At 42.1% G+C, this 21739-nt stretch overlaps 1 protein-coding gene across 1 annotated transcript in view; it reads left to right on the top strand.

Moving 5' to 3' along the window:
- Nucleotides 1–5914: 5914 nt before the first annotated feature.
- LOC120022004 (integrin alpha-5-like) overlaps nucleotides 5915–21739 on the top strand; it is a 51669-nt gene continuing 35844 nt past the window's right edge. The window contains exon 1 of the mRNA XM_038965809.1: nucleotides 5915–6123. Coding sequence (XP_038821737.1) covers nucleotides 5915–6123 — 209 coding nt within the window. The remainder of the gene's footprint in view (nucleotides 6124–21739) is intronic.

Below are 21739 nucleotides of genomic sequence, written 5' to 3'. Positions count from 1 at the left end.
ATTCCAAATTAGGATTGGGATTGATGGAGCATGTTTGATTTGTTGTCTATCTAGGTCAGGGACGGGCAACTCCAGTCCTCTGGGGCCCCAGCCCCAGCTGACTCCAATAATCAGCTAATCATAGTCTTCAGTTTAGAATGCAATTAGTTTAATGACAGTTAGAAACTGGGGAAAAGTGTGACACCAATCAGGTCCCTGAGGACGGGAGTTGACCTTCCCTGATCTAGGTCTTAGCTGGAGTCCTTCCATAATCACATACTTATGTACGTGGTTTTGTAACGGCGTTCCTCTTCCTCTTCATCCGAAGAGGAAGAGCAGGGATTGAACCAAAATGCAGCTTCGTGATATGACATGATATTTATTGAACAAGACAAAAACGAACTATACTTGAATAACTAACAAAAATAACAAACGACGTAGACGAACCTGAACATAAGAACTTACATGACACGAAGAACGCATGAAACAGGAACAGACTACATAAACCGAACGAACAAACAAACCGAAACAGTCCCGTGTGGCGCAACGTACATAGACACAGACACAGGAGACAACCACCCACAACAATCAATGTGAAAACACCTACCTTAATATGGCTCTCAATCAGAGGAAATGAAAACCACCTGCCTCTAATTGAGAACCATATCAGGTCACCCTTTACCAACATAGAAACACATAACATAGACTGCCCACCCAAACTCACGCCCTGACCGTCAAACACATACAAAATAACAGAAAACCGGTCAGGAACGTGACAGGTTTGCATTTCCTCCGCCAGTCTACGATGCTGGAACCTTACAGGCAGCACTTGACTCGACCTTTGTAACCTTCGTCCAGCCCCTTGGAGATCTTGTTAGCGTAACGAGTGCGCTGAGAGTCTGGAAGCAAGTTCAGAGAGTGGATGTTTTAATAAATAAAAGAAACAATGAACACGAAACACAAACAACACATCGACATAAAAGCAGAGTCAATAACACCTGAGGAAAGAACCAAGGGGAGTGACAGATACAGGGAAGATAATCAAGAAGGTGATGGAGTCCAGGTGAGTGTCATAAGACGATGGTGACAGGTGTGCGGGATAATCAGTAGCCTGATGACCTAGAGACCGGAGAGGGAGTATATGTGACAGTACCCCCTCTCCGACGTGCGGCCCAAGCCGCAGGATGCCGTCAAAGGGGACGAACCCGGGGATCAGGAGCGGACCGGTCACCCCTGCTGATGCGCAAAAACCTGTTACGCCAGCTGAGGCACGGGAACCTGCCAAGTCAGTTGGGGCACGGGAAACCTGACAGATCGGTTGAGGCATGAGAACCTGATGAGCCAGTGGAAGCAGGGGAGCCTGGCGATCCGGCGGAGGCATGAAAGCCCGACGAGCCAGCTGAGGCAGGGGAGCCTGGCGATTCGACTAAGGAATGAGAGCCTGATGATCCGGCTGAGGCAGGGAAGCCTGGTGATCTGGTTGAGGCATGAGAGCCTGTAGCAGTTCCCGGAACCGACATCATTACTCTGACAAAAAAACAAACACTTCCTGATGCTTCCCTTAGGTGAGATGTTATTCTGTAACAAGTGTGCTGAGAGTCGGGAAGCAAGTTCAGAGAGTGAATGTTGGGTCCGAGTGTCTGAACCGGAGCTACCTGGGAGGCCTCATCCGGTTTGTCGGGTTCCCCTGCCTCAGCTGGCTCGACGGTTTTCCATGCCTCAGCGGGCTCGATAGGCTACCATGCCTCAGCTGGTGAACAGGTTCCCATGCCTCGACCGAGGCAACCAGGGAGGTCTCAGCCGGCTCATCAGGCTCTCATGCCTCAGCCGGTTTGTCAGGTTTCTGCGCCTCAGCGGAGGCGACTGGTCCGCTCCGGATCCCAGGGATCGTCCCTTTAGTTGGCGTCCTGCGGTTGAAGCCGAACGCACCAAGAAGGGGGTACCTTCACATATGCTCTCTCTCCGGCGCTCTAGGTCGCCATGTTCCCGCGTCTCAGCCAGACTGACAGGTTTCCCGCGCCTCAGCAGAGGTGTCTGGTCCGCTCCTGATTGCCGGGATCGTCATTTTGGTCGGCGTCCTGCGGGCAGGAGCTGCGCGTCGGGGAGGGGGTATTGTCATGTGTGCTCCCTCTCCGGCCTCTAGATCACCAGGCTGCTCGTTATGGCGCACACCTGTCACCATCGTTACACGCACCTGTGCGTCATCAGACTCACCTGGACTGCTTCACCTCTTTGATTACCTGCCCTATATAAGTCACTCCCTTTGGTTCCTTCCCCAGGTGTCATTGTTTCTGTTTCATGTCTGTGCATTGTTCGTGTTTCTTGTTTTGTATTATGTTTTCATTTATTTATTAAATGATTCACTCCCTGAACTTGCTTCCCGACTCTCAGCGCACATCGTTACAGTTAGTTGTACTCTTGTGAAAAAGTTTGCATGATGTAATACCAAAAATTACAATTTATTAGGACTCATTACAATATATTATACTGTATGTTAACGCTATTATGTATGTTAACGCTATTCAACAGATGTCAACACTACAGTTCTGCATTGATAGTAATTCAATTCTATAGACAAAAAACTCACCAAATATTATCATTTTTCAGCTAAAGGACTCCACAATAATGAGTCTCGAAGGTGGAGTGCCTACGCCAATGATGTATATCCACCCTGGGTTGCTGAGAGTATATTTATTGGCCATTAAAAGGCTTTGAAGCCACCGGTCAGCGATATTGGCACTCCCCAGTAGGAGCTGTCCTCGATAGAAATTAATGGAATTCTACAGTATTTCAATTAAATGTTTCAAGGACAGAATTACATGTATTTAAGTATTTGGGGACAGTAACATTAGTAATCTAAAAAAATATATGTATCTAGATTATATTTTTATATACAGTTCCAGTCAAAAGTTTGGACACACCTACTCATTCCAGGGATTTTCTTTATATTTACTATTTCTACATTGTAGAATAATAGTGAAGACGTCAAAAATATGAAATAACACATAGAATCATGTAGTAACCAAAAAAGTGTTAAACAAATCAAAATACAGTATATTTTATATTTGAGATTCTCCAAAGTAGCCACCCTTTGCCTTGATGACAGCTTTGCACACTCTTGGCATTCTCTCAACCAGCTTCACCTGGAATGCTTTTCCAACAGTCTTGAAGGAGTTACCACATATGCTTAGCACTTGTTGGCTGCTTTTCCTTCACTCTGTGGTCCAACTCATCCCAAGCCATCTCAATTGGGTTGAGGTTGGGTGATTGTGGAGGCCAGGTCATCTGATGCAGCACTCCATCACATTCTTTCTTGGTCAAATAGCCCTTACATAGCCTGGAGGTGTGTTGGGTCATTGTCCTGTTGAAAAACAAATTATAGTCCCACCAAGCGCAAACCAGATGGGATGGTGTATCGATGCAGAATGCTGTGATAGCCATGCTGGTTAAGTGTGCCTTGAATTCTAAATAAATCGTTTCTTTTTGCTTATTCTCTTTGCTTATTTGAGCTGTTCTTGCCATAATATGGACTTGGTCTTTTACCAAATAGGGCTATCGTCTGTATACCACCTCTACCTTGTCACAACACAACTGATTGGCTCAAACACATTAAGAAGGAAATAAATTCCACTTTTTTTTTTTTAACAAGGCTACTTTGAAGAAGCCTTTTTAACAAGGCTACTTTGTCGTCTGCCACGACAAAATGCTTTTCACCAGTGTATTTAATGCATATCCCGCTAAGTGCATAATGCACCAGATGATTACCGCCAACCCGCACTCTATGGTGCCCAATGACACCCACATCCTGGGGGATCCAGATTACCCTCTACAACCAAGGCTGCTGGCTCCCTTAAAAGACAACAGCCATCTACACAACATTTGCCTCTACAATGATGATACCATTGACGGTGTGCTCCTGGGCGTGCTACACTGTGAACAGGAAGAAGAGCAGGATGTCAATGATGAAGAGAGGGTGATGTCTGTTGCATCGTAGAAGCGGAACTACATTCCTGTCCTGTTGTCTCGTGAGCTGTAGGCTAAAACCCAAACCCACCCCAAGCCCCTGGACCAGAGTTGGGCACCCCACCTCAAGATGTGTGTATGCGATGGAGCCAGCATTTATTATTCCACCGCAGCTCTCTCTCTGTCCCCCCCCCCCCCCCCCCCCCATATCTCTCTGTATGCCCACATATAGTTTACAGTTGAACAAACAAAAACAGAAAACAATGTTAAATTGTTTTTATTGAATAATTAAAGTCAATACATTTCATTTACTACAAATAATGAACTTGTAAATAATTGTTTTGATATGCCTATATCAAACCTAAACCTGTTCTGATGTGACTATATTTATTTGATATAGAATTAGTAAATAACATTGTTTAATTTCTTTAAATTCATTTAATTTCAGGTTCTTCATTTTTGCCACTTCACTTGATCCATTACATTTGGCAATATGTTGAATTATAACTTCAAATGTATCAATATACTGTAGCCACATCCATCACATCTTGCAGTTACGTACACTGCCATTTTGAAATTGGATAGAAGGATCGAACTCTTGCAGACGCTTTGATCAACCCTTCTCCTTAGCCAGAGCGTCCAGTGTGAATGAACAGACAATCTGACAACGCTCTGAATTTATGAACGCCCAGAGCGCCCTCTGAGTGCTCTCTGGAACTCGAGAGTGAATTTATGAACGCACCCATAGAAATAGAATGAATAGAACGGGTTTGGAAGCTCTAACCCTGGCAATTTGACTTGTAACCTCATGGCCCTGGGTACCCTCGTAATGGCTGCCTGGTATAGTGATGCAATCATTTCCATGGTAATTTGGAATGTACTATCAACTGATGCTGGATTGCCATGGTAATAGAATGTTCATTCAAATGATGCTAACTGGTGTGGCTCATGCAATGGAATGTGTTTTTTATAATGTCAGTTGAGTTGATTTAACAAATCACAGCATAGATTGAAGGGTATACTTCATGCATTTAGGGTGCACACTGGACGCTCTGGCTGAGGAGTATGGTTGATCTGAGAGCGTTCTGACCTCACAATGGCAGTCAAGCACCTAAGCTAACTGGCTAGCGTTCGCTAGATAGCTACTTCCAGACAAAAATGAGAGAACCTCACTGTGACCATTTTACTCGCTCAAGAAGAGCTGGTAAGGCTGTTTTCATGTTATCCAGAGCGTTGGTGACTGTAACTGTGATGCTGGCAACAATATAACTACGTTTATTTGCCGACATTTACTGGCACCGGCCGTATTCAATGGGTGTTGAGCGTTTATAAATTCATCAGTTATTCTGCACTCTGGCACACTCAGATGACATGTTCTGAAATCAGATTAGATAGCCAGAGTGAATTTACGAACGCACCCCTAGGGATGGGTACACTCGAAATGGCGGCCAGTCCACTCATTATGCCACCATTGACTTGAATGGGGACGCTGGTTCTATTAATTATATTTCTGTGTTTATCTCTGCTGCCCCACCATTCCCCACCCCTTGTCTTTAAATGAAGTGCCCTGTTGAAAATGCATTATATCTTCACAAAATTATAACAATCTATGCTAGGCTTTTTTTCATCGACTTTGATAGGCCTACATCTCATAGAATACACACACACACACACACACACACACACACACACACACACACACACCAAAACAGGTAATGAGTGCTCCCACATCCCATGTTTAATATCCAAAGCTCCACCCCAAAATGTATCTCCCTCCCCGAGTCTAAATCAAGTAGCCTATGAGAGCGAGAAGCAGAGTGTAACTGGGTCCTATTCAATTCACAATGAATTAATGGTCTCTGCTGGAATATGCATTACCAAACATATTACGCAGGCGAATGATGAGTTCCACACCTCGCAACATATTTAACAGTATTTAGCGATTCGATGAAAGAAAAGACGCACAAAAGAAATGGGCACTGGACGGCAATTTGCAACAATTTCAGTCAACTCAACCCCGCGAAATCCAGGTTATTGCGCCCTGTTCGTTGTACTTACATTGGTTTTTATCCAGCAGTGCGCAACGTTTAACTTGGAAACGGAAAACCGCGTCGTCTACACTGGACCTAAGGACAGTTTTTTCGGTTATTCGGTGGATGTTTTCTACAATAATTTGTCTAGGTGAGTGCTTATTCATTTTACCCGTCGGTTAGCTTTGCTTTCTTTATATTGTTCTAGGCAACTGTTTGGCACAAGAATACACCATTTCATTCACTTAAAAAGTTATGATTTTAATGATTACATATAGGCTATTTTGATATTGTTGTTATTCACAGTCTAATATCACAGTTTAGGACTAAACTACATTACCATGTTATGTAGCTGCTCAACAAGCCTACACATACGATTTGAATAACGGTTTGTAGGCTATATAGAGGCAAAGGGAACACGTTTTTGACAAGCCCACCGCCACAGCTCCTGCCCCCTTCTTCCCTACAATACCACACCGCTTTTGTGGGGAATAATTACCAATTTCCCCTCATGGTGTGATATTATCTAAAGTTTTAGATCAGGGGTATTCAATCAGGGGTCCACTAAAATATATATATAAAAGGGGGAAATATATATGTTTTATATCAAAGTTTGTATGAATACAGCTAGCAACAAACAGTATAAACGGATTGTGAATTACATACCTGCAGTATAAAAGAGGATAATATCTTCTTTCAAATGATGTCAACTTTATTACACAAATTACACTCACTGGAGTATCTGACATAGGCTTTGTAAAAGCACCCGCAAACAGGCTACCAGTCAAGTGCCGCTGGCTGCAGGGAAGCTTTCTTGACTCGGACACCAACATATAGCTAACACATAACACATTTTTGGCAACACATAGCTAACCTTTTTTTTTAACCAGCTTAATGCCTAACACACCTACAGTGTTTTTGCGCAAAACGGTACGCAGCATCATCTGGACATGGGTGGAACAAAAGTTCAACATTCACCTTCTGTCAAGCCTTCTACTTATATAATTTGATGCATATGTTCGATTTATCCACACAGAAAGTTACAGGGCAAACGCAACGTTCCATTGAAAATGAATGTACTTGGTTGTTTTTATGAACTAGGGTTCCAGTGTGCATTTCTTGTAGTGGACAAATGTTTCGAGCTGTTACAAAGTCATTCATAATACTAATTTTAAAGGGGGAACATAGATACATTCAATATAATTCATGAGGTGAATCAAAACCTATGTTTAAACCCTTTCTCATGCCTTGGAAAAAAATCGTTTTACATAAAACACTACCTTTCTTTCCTTACATTTATGATAATGTTGTTTGTTGTTATATCATATACTAAGTATTTAAGAATTTAATCACACATTGACCTTGATCTGGTGAAATTCCTGGATATTGCTGTCGGACTCTTTTTTGTGTGTGGCGATCTCGGGAAGTGTACTGTAACCTCATAACATTTCGTATCGCCCTATGTTAAGGTGTGAAACCCGTTTTCATGGGCACACATCAAAAATAATGTATGTGATTGCAAAATCCAGTACTTCAAACAGAAAGAGTAACTTTAATATGATTAATGAAACAAAAAATCGATACTGTCATTAACAGGATTATTCAATAATTACGCATAATAGTTGTTTGATGTCTAGCTGTTTAGTTACACGGAGACATTATCCGCAACAGCTGATTCAGGAAAGGATTTTCTGAATGACAGTCAAGTGATGAAGACCTTGTGTGATACTGCACACGATTTAACAACAGCCAAAGTGTGGGAATTCATGTTGACCTCGAGGATTAACAGAACATTTTGGTGTATATGTTGTTAAGGTGGTCAAGATACAGTAGTTAGTCTACTTTATAGATAACATTAAATTAATGTTCCTGAAATAAGATTACGTACGGTCCGTGTACCTTTTGTTTTCCAAGTTAAAACGGAGCAATCGGGAACGTGAAAACTTCCTCATTATTCGTTTTGAATAAAGTAAAACCCAAAAAACTACTCGATATTTCGATGTTCAAATGTAGGTGGGGTTAAATGTGGAACGCCTGGTCAAGTACACATCCAACACTTCTCCTTTCAAAGTAGTTCACACTTCAAACTTCATTCTATGAATCTATAATCTATTAACTCATTGATTAATAGTTGCTCATACTGTGCCACAGTATCAAGATAAGGTAAGATTTCTCCATTTCTGCATTATATTTAGTGTGTATTAGCCTTATTAAATGAACTGCTGTTACTGTAAATGGTTAGCTGACTGATATTAGGGTTGGGCAGTATCATATCATCATACCGTCCTTCTCTACCCCGGGATTTACAGTATTACCGGTTTAGTACACAAGGTGGCGCCAAAAAAAGCCCATTTGGCACCTATAATCCAGAATGCTTACAAATTAGTAAAAGTAATAGCGAGTTTCCATGGAGGCTGCTAGCTAAATATGCTAACAAGACAGGCAAGGCAGACAGGCAATCCAGCTCATAAAGATATATCAGACCTGCGTCTGTGTGGAGTCTGGAGTCGCTAGGGCCACGGGCCTGCCTGCTCTGCTTGGAGAAGAGGGGGGAGGAGCTAACGAGCAGAGAATGGAGAAAATGTATTACTAATTTATTTAACTTATTCATTTAGCCACTTACTTATTACATAGCAAGTTATACTTAGGGGTATAACTTGAATTCAGCATTATTCACTAAGGAAGAAAATATAAAACACAAATATCTTGCTGCGTTTTGTAAACGCAGATCTAAAATGCTTCTTATTGTAATTTCTGCTCGGCATCAGACTAATTTCGTGCTTCAGTTGCACTTCTAAACTCCGATGAGAATTCACAAACGGGCATTCTATCAGCAGACAACGTTCTGACTGATGCGTAGCTACTTTTCTCTGTTACTTTTCTGTAGCCATCCTATTTTTCTCCTGTAAAATGCATGATTTCCTTTAAGCAAAACATTTGGAAATGTAGGTGGTAACACTTTTTCTATGATAGGCCTCAGCATTAGAAATACGAAGGCCATCCATCGTTTTTGCAAAAAAATTACTTGCTTTTTCATTGTAAACTGATCTACTTGTGTGGCTGCCAGCAAAAATAGTGTTGCACTGATGAAAATTAAGCTAATGTATTTTCTGTGAAGAAAAACTATAGTTGCACATCCCTGATCACTCTATTGAAGCAAAAAAAACACTGCAGACTTTCAATATATCAGCTGGACACAGCTGGACCGTTTTCTCCCATTGTGCTATTTACAAACAAACACATGACTGGCTCAACTGTTCTGGGTAACTACATAAGTTTCATCATGTTAAATAATGTGACAGGTGAAATAAGAACGCAATCTGCTTTATCTCCTAACGCAATGCATAATTTGACAGCAGGTATTTACTTAAGAAATAGCTACAAATATTAAAATGTAAAGGTAAACTTCAAAGATATAGTTTCGACGGTATTGACGGTATTGAAAAATACCCCGGTATACGGTATATAATATATACCGCCCAAGCCTAACTGAAATATCCTACATTCCTATCTAACCATTGGTCATCTTATTAAATGATGCTATTCAGCCAAAACAACAGTATCTATTGCTAGACTAGAGATATGCCCTAGCTGAAGTTAGCAGTTGCACATCTAACTGTTTGGATTGAAACAAGGGTGTGTGGTTTCAATGGTTTACTGATTGTAATGATTTCATTATTGGTTATTATTGTCAATGACTTTGTTGACAGAACCCAGATGTATTATATTTTTGTATTAAATTCTTATATCAACTATTTTTTTAAAATATAGAAAACCTGTTGTTTATCTTTGATATTCTTCTGAAATGTTTAACAGGGCTATACATGATTGACAAGTTGACTAAAGCACTAAAGCACCTGGCTACTACTATGACAAAGAAAGATGCAGTGTCCATGTTTCATGTGACAATTTTTTAAATTATACATGTATATATATATTTTTAATTTTACCCCCTTTTCTCCCCAATTTTCGTGGTATCCAATCGCTAGTAATTACTATCTTGTCTCATTGCTACAACTCCCGTACGGGCTCGGGAGAGACGAAGGTCGAAAGCCATGCGTCCTCCGAAGCACAACCCAACCAAGCCGCACTGCTTCTTAACACAGTGCGCCTCCAATCCAGAAGCCAGCCGCACCAATGTGTCGGAGGAAACACCGTGCACCTGGCCCCCTTGGTTAGCGTGCACTGCGCCCGGCCCGCCACAGGAGTCTCTGGAGCGCGATGAGACAAGGATATCCCTACCGGCCAAACCCTCCCTAACCCGGACGATGCTAGGCCAATTGTGCGTCGCCCCACGGTCGCGGCTGCGCCACCCGGGAGGCCCTTCATGTGACAATTTGAATGACGTGTAGATGTTTTGTTTTGCTAGGAGTTATGGTCTCAGTGTGTCTATCTATACTCTTATTCCTGTAACTACACATGTGAAACTGAAAGAAAATCATATTTAAATGTATATCAAACCATTTAGAAATGTTGACCCTGATGTCACACATTGCAATGACGCTGTAGGTGTGATCGAGGCGTAACAGCTGCTTTTAGCGAAAATGTGTTTGGAGTTTCCTTTCTAGCTAATAGGCTATGTTATGATGTAGAGAGGTCAAAATAATGTCAAACTATCGACCAAAACGATTCATTTTAAAATGTTGTTTACTTTTCCTCACCATTATCATTCACCTGATGTCACCAGGGTCACCAGTTTGCCTGGGAAGGGGTCCCTAGGCAAGAAGATGTTGAAGGACCTTGTTTTTGCTTGTAATATCCCTTTCATACACAGACCAAAATCCCACAAATTTACCATGCCTGCTTCTTTTTGCCTGTTTTTTGGTATATCTGAAAGGGGTAAGGGGTAAAACACATGGCAAATTCAAATCCACCAAAGACCTAATCATGATTCCTGCATTTTCACAGACCCTGTAATCAAAATACAGGTATCGGGTAAATTCAATAACACTTCCATTGTTTAACACCTGCTTAATTTAAAATGCAAACAGCCCCCATGGTTTCAAAAAATATATATATATATTTGCCAGTTACCCACTGATATGTATAAAAGGGGTATACTTGCAATAAAGTGGTATTTTATTTTTATTTTACCTTTATTTAACTAGGCAAGGCAGATAAGAACAAATTCTTATTTACAATGACGGCCTACACCGGCCAAACCCGGACGACTCTGGGCCAATTTTGCACTGCCCTATGGGACTCCCAATCAAGGCCAGTTGTGATACAGCCTGGAATCGAACTAGGGTCTGTAGTGACGCCTCTAGCACTGAGATGCAGTGCCTTAGACCGCTGCACCACTCGGTAAATAAGGGGCTGTTTGAATCAGGGTCATATAAACATTGCCATACATTACAGGTAATATATCACATTTTCTGTCTGAAATTGGTATAACTGAGCTAAGAAGGCTATTTGCCAGATGTTCACTTTCTTCAGCAAAGCTTCTGATCAGTAACTAGGCTTGTACCGGATTGAGCATTTGTCATTATTCAGCTATTATTTTGTGATATATTACACACATACATATTCAGCATTTTGTGGGAGTTGGATCATATCTATTAAGGGGAAATTCAAATCCTTGGGTGAATAGGGATGTCATTGACTTTGACAAATACAAGAAGGACCCCCTCCCTGCTGTTTTACTAATTGGTGAGTGAGATTAAATAAGATTCAAACATGTAGCCAGGCCTACTTAGCCAATGCCCACAGCAGGTAACACCACTTTTCACCTTTCACTAAAAGATAAATCTTAGCATTCACAGCTGAAATTAAGTAACACAATTAGGCCTGTTCTACCAACTGAAATGGGTTTTTGTCTTAGCCCATCAAATTAGGTACTCAAGAGTTGCATTGTTTTTGTCCAACTAATGTTATAGGAATGTAGTGGTACCACAACCTTCACGGATCGAATCAACAACTGAACTTGTGTAATGTGCTCACACTTCATACAGTAAATCACATGTACACAAATGACGCAGTGCATTGTAGGCCTGTTATTGTCGCAATCACTTTGACAAGTGCGCATCGCTGCTGTGCCACCGCTACCCCATCCCGATCCTTTCAAGAAAAATGCATTCAACTTCCAAGTTCACTTGTTTATAATCAATTCTCTCATATTTACGGATTCATTGATATAAAATGATATAGCCTACAGTGGAAGGAAAAATGTCATGAAACTTTAACACCATTCCCCTAAAAACTATAATATTTCCAGGCCTATGCTGATAAAAAAAATATTCGAATGAATAGGCTTTTCAGCAATTGTGGCAAAGGCTTATCCTACATTTTAGGACAGACACACACACAGCCTATTTAGAACAACTATTGTCATCAACAGTGTCATGGCGGCTGAAGATAAAAGGGCATGGGCTGTAAGGCATCTATTATAGTGTACTTCAACTCCTTTTTCTTTGAAATGACCATTAGGAGACCATCAGCAGAGAGGAACTCCAATGGTTTTGACTGAACTGAAGTATCATCTTGCACTATCACTCAGGAAGTAAGCACAGCCCTTGTACATGTACTGTAGGTTAATCTCATGGTAGCAATTGAGCCTGGGGACGAGGTTATATGGAGGTAGCTGGGTCAAATAGTGAGAGATGACGTACCCTAGACCTAGGTTTTGAACAGCTACAGTGTCACACTATGGTTGGACTAATCCAGAGAAAAGGGCATCAAGTTAGTCATGTAGGCCTAGTTTACAATGGGTCCACTAGAGATTTAGCTGTGACATTATCATTAGGCCTATCATGTAAGTCAGGGGTTAGGTCACTTGTTGCAAATGCTCATTTCACTAATTGTCAAGGACAATCCATTTAGTCAAATCTGAGGGTCACCATATGGGCTGAGCCAATATTTTCATAGGGGCTGAGCTGAGTGATGTTTAAACAAATAGAGGCCTATATCAACTCCGGCTGTCACAGCACCCCTTCTACCATCCTCTGAGGCAGAACTGGTTTTATGGCATTGACTTAAATGTACACGTTGTCTGACACCAGCAGGAAGGAAATTGCTTAAGTCTCCCTCTGTTTGCTTAGTTAAGCATTGGGGGGGGGGGGGGGGGGGGGGGGCAGAATGTGTGTTGTGGAGCCATTATGAAAATGTTGATTCAGTCGCCTTGTAGGAGTTGGCTCTTTCTCCCCCGTGGTGCATTTTTTAATCTGGTTGTAACGGAGACGCTGAGAGTTGAGAAGCAGGTACAGGTGAAACGTTTAATAAAACGAGACAACAGTAGCATCTACACATAAACACAGGAACAATACTGACTGGGGAAAGAACCTAAGGGAGTGCCAGATTTAGGGGAGGTAATGGAGTCCAGGTGTGTCTCATGATGACGTGCAGGTGCGTGTAATGACTGATGCCAGGCGTGCGTAATGATGAATCCCGGTCCGGGAGGCGAAAATCAAGGATGATGTTGGGATCCAGAATGTCCTCCACCGGAACCCAACGGGTTCATACCCCTCCCAGTCCACCAGGTACTGGAGCCGAACCCCACGACGTCGGGAGTCCAGTAGAGATCTGACGGCATAGGCTGGACCCCATCGATGTCCGGGGGGGGGGGATGGGTGTTGTGGGGGACAGCATCAGCTAGGGGACCAGGAACCACCGGCCTGAGAAGGGAGACATGAAAAAGGTGAGACACAGTCACTGTGAAGCTGTAACCTATATGTCACCTTGTTGGGGGGGGGGGGGGGGGGGGGGTCGCACTGCGGTGGTGGTCTGCCTGTCCCTTTTGACGGTAGACGGCGCACTGGGTCTCAAGTGAGCGTCGCTCCACACTTCTGCACGCCTGAACCACTCAGCAACCGGGGTCTACGGAGCCAGGGCCGGCTGAAAACCCAGAACAGCCTCGTCGCTGTCAGTATGTACTCCAGGTTCTGATAGTCAGTGAAGATGACGACTGGTTCCTTGGCTCCCTCCAGCCAGTCTCTCCAATCCACTAATGCCAACTTCACCGCCAGGAGCTCTCGATCACTGACGTTGTAATTCCTCTCTGTGGGGGACAGTTAGAGTAATATGCACACGGATACAATTTCTGTCGATTACCCTGTCGTTGAGACAGTACTGCCCCCACGCCCACCTCTGAAGCATCCACCTCCACCAAAAAGTATATCATTGGATCTGGGTGTTTGAGCAATGGGGCGATGGCCTCGTTGGCTGCTGGGCTCCACACCAACCTACGGGGACCACCCTTGAGGAGAGAGGTGAGGCAACGGAGCTGAAATTCCTGATGAAACGGCATTAGAAGTTGGCAAACCCCAAAAACCGTTGTAACCCCTTTATGGTGGTTGGGACTGGCCATGACCTGACCGCATCTACCTTCTTGTCGTCCTTCCTCACTCCCTGCGGGCTGATTTGGTAGCCTAAAATTGGCACTTCTCAGTCTTGACGAACAGGTGGTTAGCCAGGAGGCGTTCCAGGACTGCTCGAACGTGAGTGATGTGATCCTCCAGGATAGCCTAGTAGACCCCCTCGATGCGGATGAGATTGTATGCACTTTGTAGATCCAGTTTGGTAAAGAACTGGGCACCGCGGAGCTGTTCAATGGCTGCAGGCACCAACGGGAGAGGGTAATGGTACTTCATGGCGATTTCATTGAGTCCTCTGTTATCAATACATGGATGTAACCCTCCATTCTTCTTGGCTACGAAGAAACCAGTCGACGCAGGAGATGTGGACGTGCGGATGAAACCTTGTTGGAGCGCCTCTTGGATGTAATGCTCCATGGACAGGGTCTCAGCCACCGACAGAGGGTAGATGCGTCTGCGCAGAGTTACAGACCCTGCAAGCAGGTCGATGGCACAGTTCACGGGTCTTGGAGAATACCTCCCGCAGGTCCTGGTATACCTCCGGGATGTTGGGCTGAAGGGCAACCACAGGACTCTCAATCGACGTGGAACCACAGTGGATGGGGGAAGCAGGTCCTCCGGCATTCGCATGACCAGTCTGATTCTCATCCTCGACCATGAGATGGTGGGGTTATGGCGTTGAAGCCAAGGGAGGCCGATCTTGTGAACTGGTGCACTGGCGATGAAGGGGATGTTCTCCTGATGAATGGACTCCATGGTGAGGGTGAGTGGTTGGGTGATGTTAAGAGGGTCTGGTCAATAAAGTTCCCCACGGCACCAGAATCCACTAATGCTGTAGACACAATACATGAGGGACAGTCAACTAGTGTGATGGACACCAAAAAGAGAAAGTGATAAAGATGGAATACTTACTCCTTCCCCGGGAGGTGGAAAATCACATGACCGTCCCTCTGCTCTTGTTGATCCCGGATTAGGAAATGCCTGACACCGTTGGAGCCCTCCTTGACCACAATACAGACAGAGCCCCGGCTGTCTCCGTTGCGAGGCGTGTGTTCAGGCTCTGATCCGGAGTGTTAACTGAGGGAGGGAGAGAAGCGATGAGAGTACCGGTGCTTCCGAAGTAGGTTATCCAGATGGATGGCCATTGCAATGAGTGCGTCCAAGGAGAGGTTGTTGTCATGACAGGCCAGTTCCGTCTGGACTTCCTTGTGCAGACCGCTTATGAATAGCATAGAAAGAATCGAGAAGCACTTGAAATGTTTAGCAAAACATGGACCGAGACAACATAACAGTAGTGTCTACACATAAACAAAGGAACAATACTGACTGGGGAAAGAACCTAAGGGAGTGACAGATATAGGGGAGGTAATACGTGAGGTAATAGAGTCCAGGTGTGCCTCATGATGACGTGCAGGTGCGCATAATGATTGATGCCAGGTATGCGTAATGATGGATCCCAGGACCGGTGGTTAGTATACCGGCAACGTCGAACACAGGAGGGGATGAGCGGGAGTAGACGTGACACTTTTCAGGACTGGACAATGTTAGTCTTTATGCTGAAATAAACAAAATAATTGAATAGCTAACTATTGTTGCTGTTTTGATTTCCCAAATGTTATCATATGCCTGTTGCAATTGCGTCTGTCTTGTTTGGGGTCATATAAGTCAAGTTGGGATAGGTGGAGCAGTTGCGGTCAGAGAGACAAATAGTGTGACACACTCGCCAGAAAATGTCCTGCTCAATTTCATGCATGCCACATATTAGATTGTTTTGCCATACAAGCGATATCCAGAGTTTGACGTTTTTCAGCATGCCACTGTTGCTTGTGTCTCGGCGACATCCACAGTAAGTCAATAAGCCTAAGATAGAAGACCATTGTTTTGGTAAAGAGGGTGTCTGGCAATAATATGTAACGGGCATTAGCTGTAGAATGGTTTTGGTGAATAAGCAATGTTAAGGCAGTGTTTCCCTTAGATTCTTTTTTTAGGCAGGGCAACAACTGCAGTAACACACTGAGATGACATCAGTTGAAGGGGTTAACCATTCCTATGTACCAGACCTGTGTTCAAATAGTAGTTGTTTTCTTTCAAATGCTTTAGTTGCACTTGATTTATCCAGTGGTGGAAAAAGTACCCAATTGTCATACTTGAGAAAAATAAAGATACCTTAATAGAAAATGACTCAAGTAAAAGTGAAAGTCTGTAACGGCAGTCTAAGTCATCCTCCTCCTCAGACGAGGAGAGGCGAGAAGGATCAGAGGACCAATGTGCAGCGTGGTAATTTTCCATGATTTAATGAACATGAAAACAATACACTATACAAAATAACAAAAGAACATACCGTACAGTCCCGTGTGGCACAAACACTGACACAGGAAACAATCACCCACAAAATCCCAACACAAAACAAGCCACCTATATATGATTCTCAATCAGGGACAACGATTGACAGCTGCCTCTGATTGAGAACCATATTAGGCTGGACACAGAAACAGACAAACTAGACACGCAACATAGAATTCCCACCCAGCTCACGTCCTGACCAACACTAAACAAGCAAAACACATAAGAACTATGGTCAGGACGTGACAAAGTCACCCAATAAAATACTGCTTGAGTAAAAGTCTAAAAGTATTTGGTTTTAAATATACTCAAGTATCAAAAGTAAATGTAATTGCTAAAATATACTTATGAATTGAAAGTTACATTTTAAGTATAAATCATTTAAAATTCCCTATATTAAGAAAACCAGATGGCCACATTTTCTAGTTTTTTTTATATTTACGGTAGCCAGGAGCACACTCCTACACTCAGTCATGATTTATAAACAATGCATATGTGTTTAGTTAGTCCACCAGATCAGAGGCAAAAGGGATGACCAGGGATGTTCTCTTGATAAGTGCATGAATTTGACCATTTTCCTGTCCTGCTAGCCATTGAAAATTTACTTTTGGGTGTCAGAGAAAATGTATGGAGTAAAAAGTACATAATTTTATGTAAAACTAAAAGTTTTACAAAAATCTAAATAGTAAAGTAAAGTACAGATACCAAACAAAATTACTTAGTAGTATTTTTACTTAAGTACTGGATTTGGCTTGCCTGGCACCATGGAACCAATGGAATAGACTCAAAGGTGCAAGCCCTACCCATATAGCACTCCAGGCAAGCTCAATCAAAGTACTCAAAGTAACTCAAAGTACTTGAAAGAAAACAAATATTATTTGAATCGAGGTAGATAACATAACTGTGTTGCTATATGTTTGGCCAGTAGATTCAAGTTGACTCATTCATGTGTCATTACTCTGATATTGTTACTCTAGCTATGGTATGGTTTCCATGTGCTGTATGTTTTCATATTCTTTTTAGTTGTATATCATTGACTTAAAGGGCACTTAGCAACTCAACACTTTGAGAAATCACAGGGGAGCTCGAGAGTATATCTGAAAGAGAACGGTTCCCAAAAACTCAGTCGTCAAAAGAGTGAGCGACTGCATAGTGAATGGTTTATAGGAAAGTTAATCCTGCCGTGTAAATATTCCTCTTATGCTCGCCAGACATTTGGGGGCCCCTTGACTCGGAGGCTGTCTGATCTCTGTTAATGTCATCATTCATTGACATCTAAAGCTTTGCAATTCCCCTGTGCTCGGCTGTTTGTGTGGCTGCCTTGAAAGGGTAGACGGATTGTCTCTCTCGCTCTATCTTTCTCTCTTTCTGTCTCTGTCCCCCCCACACACAGTTTTGGTTCAGACCGTTAGCTCAGTTAATTCTCAGTCCCACTTTTTCCCATTTAACATTTTACATTCTCATTCTTAGGAAACTACAAGGATCCATAATGCCTAATATTCACTGTATGTCTACGATTACCATCTTGCAAAGTCAGAAAAACCTGCTAACTCCCAAAAAGACATGCTTTCCACTGGACACAGACGTCAGTTCAACGACTAATTTTGATTTACATTCGGTTAAGTTGTCAACTAATCTGAAACGTGAAATCAACAAAAAAATGTCACCATGTCATTGGATTTAGGTTAAAAGTTGAGACGAAATACCCTTACGTTGATTACTTTTTGCATATCCAACCAGTTTTCCGTGTTGATTCAACGTCATCACAGATTTTGGGGGGGTTGAAATGACGTGGAAACACAGTTGATGTAAACAGTTTTTGCCCAGTGAATTCTGTCTAGGTACACTTGATAGTCCTGTCAGGCAGAATCAAATCTTGATTCAGTAGCTTATTTCTCAGGCATGGGTAGATGGATCCAGAGATCCTAGATATTATCCTTTCATACCCTCGGAAACCAAACACTTTTTAACCACAAACCCAAAACCCTCTACCCCAGCCCCTCTTTAGCCTAATACCTTCTTCGGTGGAATACTATCTGAACAACTAAATGTTGCACATGTAGTCTTTTTGATTGTGGAAAAATGTTTGAGCCCACTGGAAGTAGACTGGACTAGAATGGGTTTCCTGTTACTTCAGTCTCACCACATGTTCAGAAATGGCCTTTTCACTTTATTCAGATGACAACCTCTCACTTTAGGTTATTTGAAAATGATGGAAATGTCTGCGATACACAAAATTACAACAACTAATTGCAGCATTACCGCAAAAATGGAAGAGACAAGTGGAAGGGGGAAAAAGAAAGAAACTTGTCTGTCGGCCCTGCATTAAAGACCAACATTGGTTAAAGAAAATTGTAATAAATAGAAAAGTAGACCAGTTTCCTCTACGACAGTGGTTCCCAAACTTTTTATAGTCCCGTACCCCTTCAAACATTCAACCTCCAGCTGCGTACCCCCTCTAGCACCAGGGTCAGCGCACTCTTAAATGTTGTTCTTTGCCATCATTGTAAGCCTGCCACACACACACTATATGATACATTTATTCAAAATAAGAATGAGTGTGAGTTTTTGTCACAACCCAGCTCGTGGTAAGTGACAAAGAGCTCTTATAGGACCAGGGCAAAAATAATAATATAATAATAATCAATAATTTTGCTCTTTATTTATCCATCTTACATGTGAAACCTTATTTGTTCATCGAAAATTGTGAATAACTCACCACAGGTTAATGAGAAGGGTGTGCTTGAAAGGATGCACATAACTCTGCAATGTTGGGTTGTATTGCTTCTACACCTGCATTGCTTGCTGTTTGGTGTTTTAGCCTGGGTTTCTGTACAGCACTTTGAGATATCAACGGATGTAAGAAGGGCTTTATAAATACATTTGAAGTTTGATTTGAAATACATTTGATTTTTGATTATAAATAAATTTGATATTGGAGAGAGTCTCAAGTCTTAAATAATTTTCCACACACTGTCTGTGCCTGTATTTAGTTTTCATGCTAGTGAGGGCTGAGAATCCACTCTCACATGATACTCTGAGCGCAGCCCAATCCAGAAATCTGGCAGTGGCTTCTGATTATATTCAATTTTCACAGAACCGCATGTTGCAATTTCGATGAGGCTCTCTTGTTCAGATATCGGTAAGTGGACTGGAGGCAGGGCATGAAACAGATAGCGAATCCAGTTGTTTGTGTCATCTGTTTTGGGAAAGTACCTGCGTAATTGCGCACCCAACTCACTCAGGTGCTTCGCTATATCACATTTGACATTGTCCGTAAGCTTGAGTTAATTTGCACACAAAAAAATCATACAGTGATGGAAAGACCTGTGTGTTGTCCTTGTTAATGCAGACAGAGAAGAGCTCCAACTTCTTAATCATAGCCTCAATTTTGTCCCGCACATTGAATATAGTTGCGGAGAGTCCCTGTAATCCTAGATTCAGATCATTCAGGCGAGAAAAAACATCACCCAGATAGGCCAGTTGTGTGAGAAACGCATCATCATGCAAGTGGTCAGTGTGAAAATTATGGTCAGTAAAGAAAACTTTAAGCTTGTCTTTCAATTAAAAAAACATGTAAATACTTTTCCCTTTGATAACCAGCGCACTTCTGTATGTTGTAAAAGCGTTACATGGTCGCTGCCCATATCATTGCATAGTGCGGAAAATACACGAGAGTTCAGGGGCCTTGCTTTAAGAAAGTTAACCATTTTCACTCTAGTGTCCAAAACGTCTTTCAAGCTGTCAGGCATTCCCTTGGCAGCAAAAGCCTCTCGGTGGATGCTGCAGTGTACCCAAGTGGCGTCGGGAGCAACTGTTTGCACGCGAGTTACCACTCTACTATGTCTCCCTGTCATGGCTTTTGCGCCATCAGGGGCAGAGCACAGCTACGTTTGGCTACATACGGACCGTTAGTGGAATTCCTGAGAGAGTAATGGTTAATGTGATTGGATGTTAATTATTTCACTAGGCTACCTGTATTTGACGTGTTGTTATTTCGCTGAACACTAGATGGTTTAATTTAATTTTTGGCAGTGAAACGAGGCTACTCAGGTTAGAAAAAAACCTCACCCAAATGTATAGCCCCATTGGAAAATATAAATGGACTGTTTGAAAACATAGACATATCTTATATGGGCAGAAAGCTTAAATTCTTGTTAATCTAACTGCACTGTCCAATTTACAGTAGCTATTACAGTCAAAGAGTGCACAATTATGAACTTGAAAATGTATTAATAAACCAATTAGGCACATTTGGGGAGTCTTGATACAACATTTGGAACAGATATGTAATGGTTCATTGGATCAGTCTAAATCTTTGCACATGCACTGCTGCCATCTAGTGGCCAAAATCGAAATTGCATCCAGGCTGGAATAATACATTATGACATTTTTCTTGCATTTCAAAGATGATGGTACAAAAAAAAATAATGTTTTTTCTTTGTATTATCTTTTACCAGATCTAATGTGTTATATTCTCCTACATTCATTTCACATTTCCACAAACATCAAAGTGTTTCCTTTCAAATGGTATCAAGAATATGCATATCCTTGCTTCAGATCCTGAGCTCCAAGCAGTTCGATTTGGGTATGTCATTTTAGGCGAAAATTTAAAAAAAGGGTCAGATCCTTAAGAGGTTGGGACCAAAAAATGGACAGCTGTGCCATATAGATTGCAAAATAGTTGGGAAGAGATTTTCGATGTACCGATTCCATGGCACATGGTTTATGAACTGACACGCAAAACAACGCCAGTTTCAAAACTTTTTTCAATTTGAATTATAATACAAAATTATTTCAACCATTAGAATATTATAAATATGGGGGATACAATCTTCCCAGCTCTTCAAATTTTGCTGTGAAGAGACAGAGTCATTAGATTATTTTGCTACTGTCCATATGTAGCTTGTTTTTGTCACAGGTCCAGGAATGGCTGAAGAATTGCAACATTTGCCTGGAGCTAACTCTGCAGATAGCACTACTGGTTGATTTGAAAAGTCATAGTCAATCGATTTTTGTTTATCTTTAATTTACAATCTGTAAAAACTATGAGAATAGAAAGGTTCAAAACTTTTGTGAAACATCACAGCACAGTTGAAAAATATATGGCAAAGA

The sequence above is a fragment of the Salvelinus namaycush genome, chromosome 2 (genome assembly GCF_016432855.1).
Source record: "Salvelinus namaycush isolate Seneca chromosome 2, SaNama_1.0, whole genome shotgun sequence".
NCBI lineage: Eukaryota > Metazoa > Chordata > Actinopteri > Salmoniformes > Salmonidae > Salvelinus > Salvelinus namaycush.
This window is presented reverse-complemented; position numbering and strand designations above follow the sequence as displayed.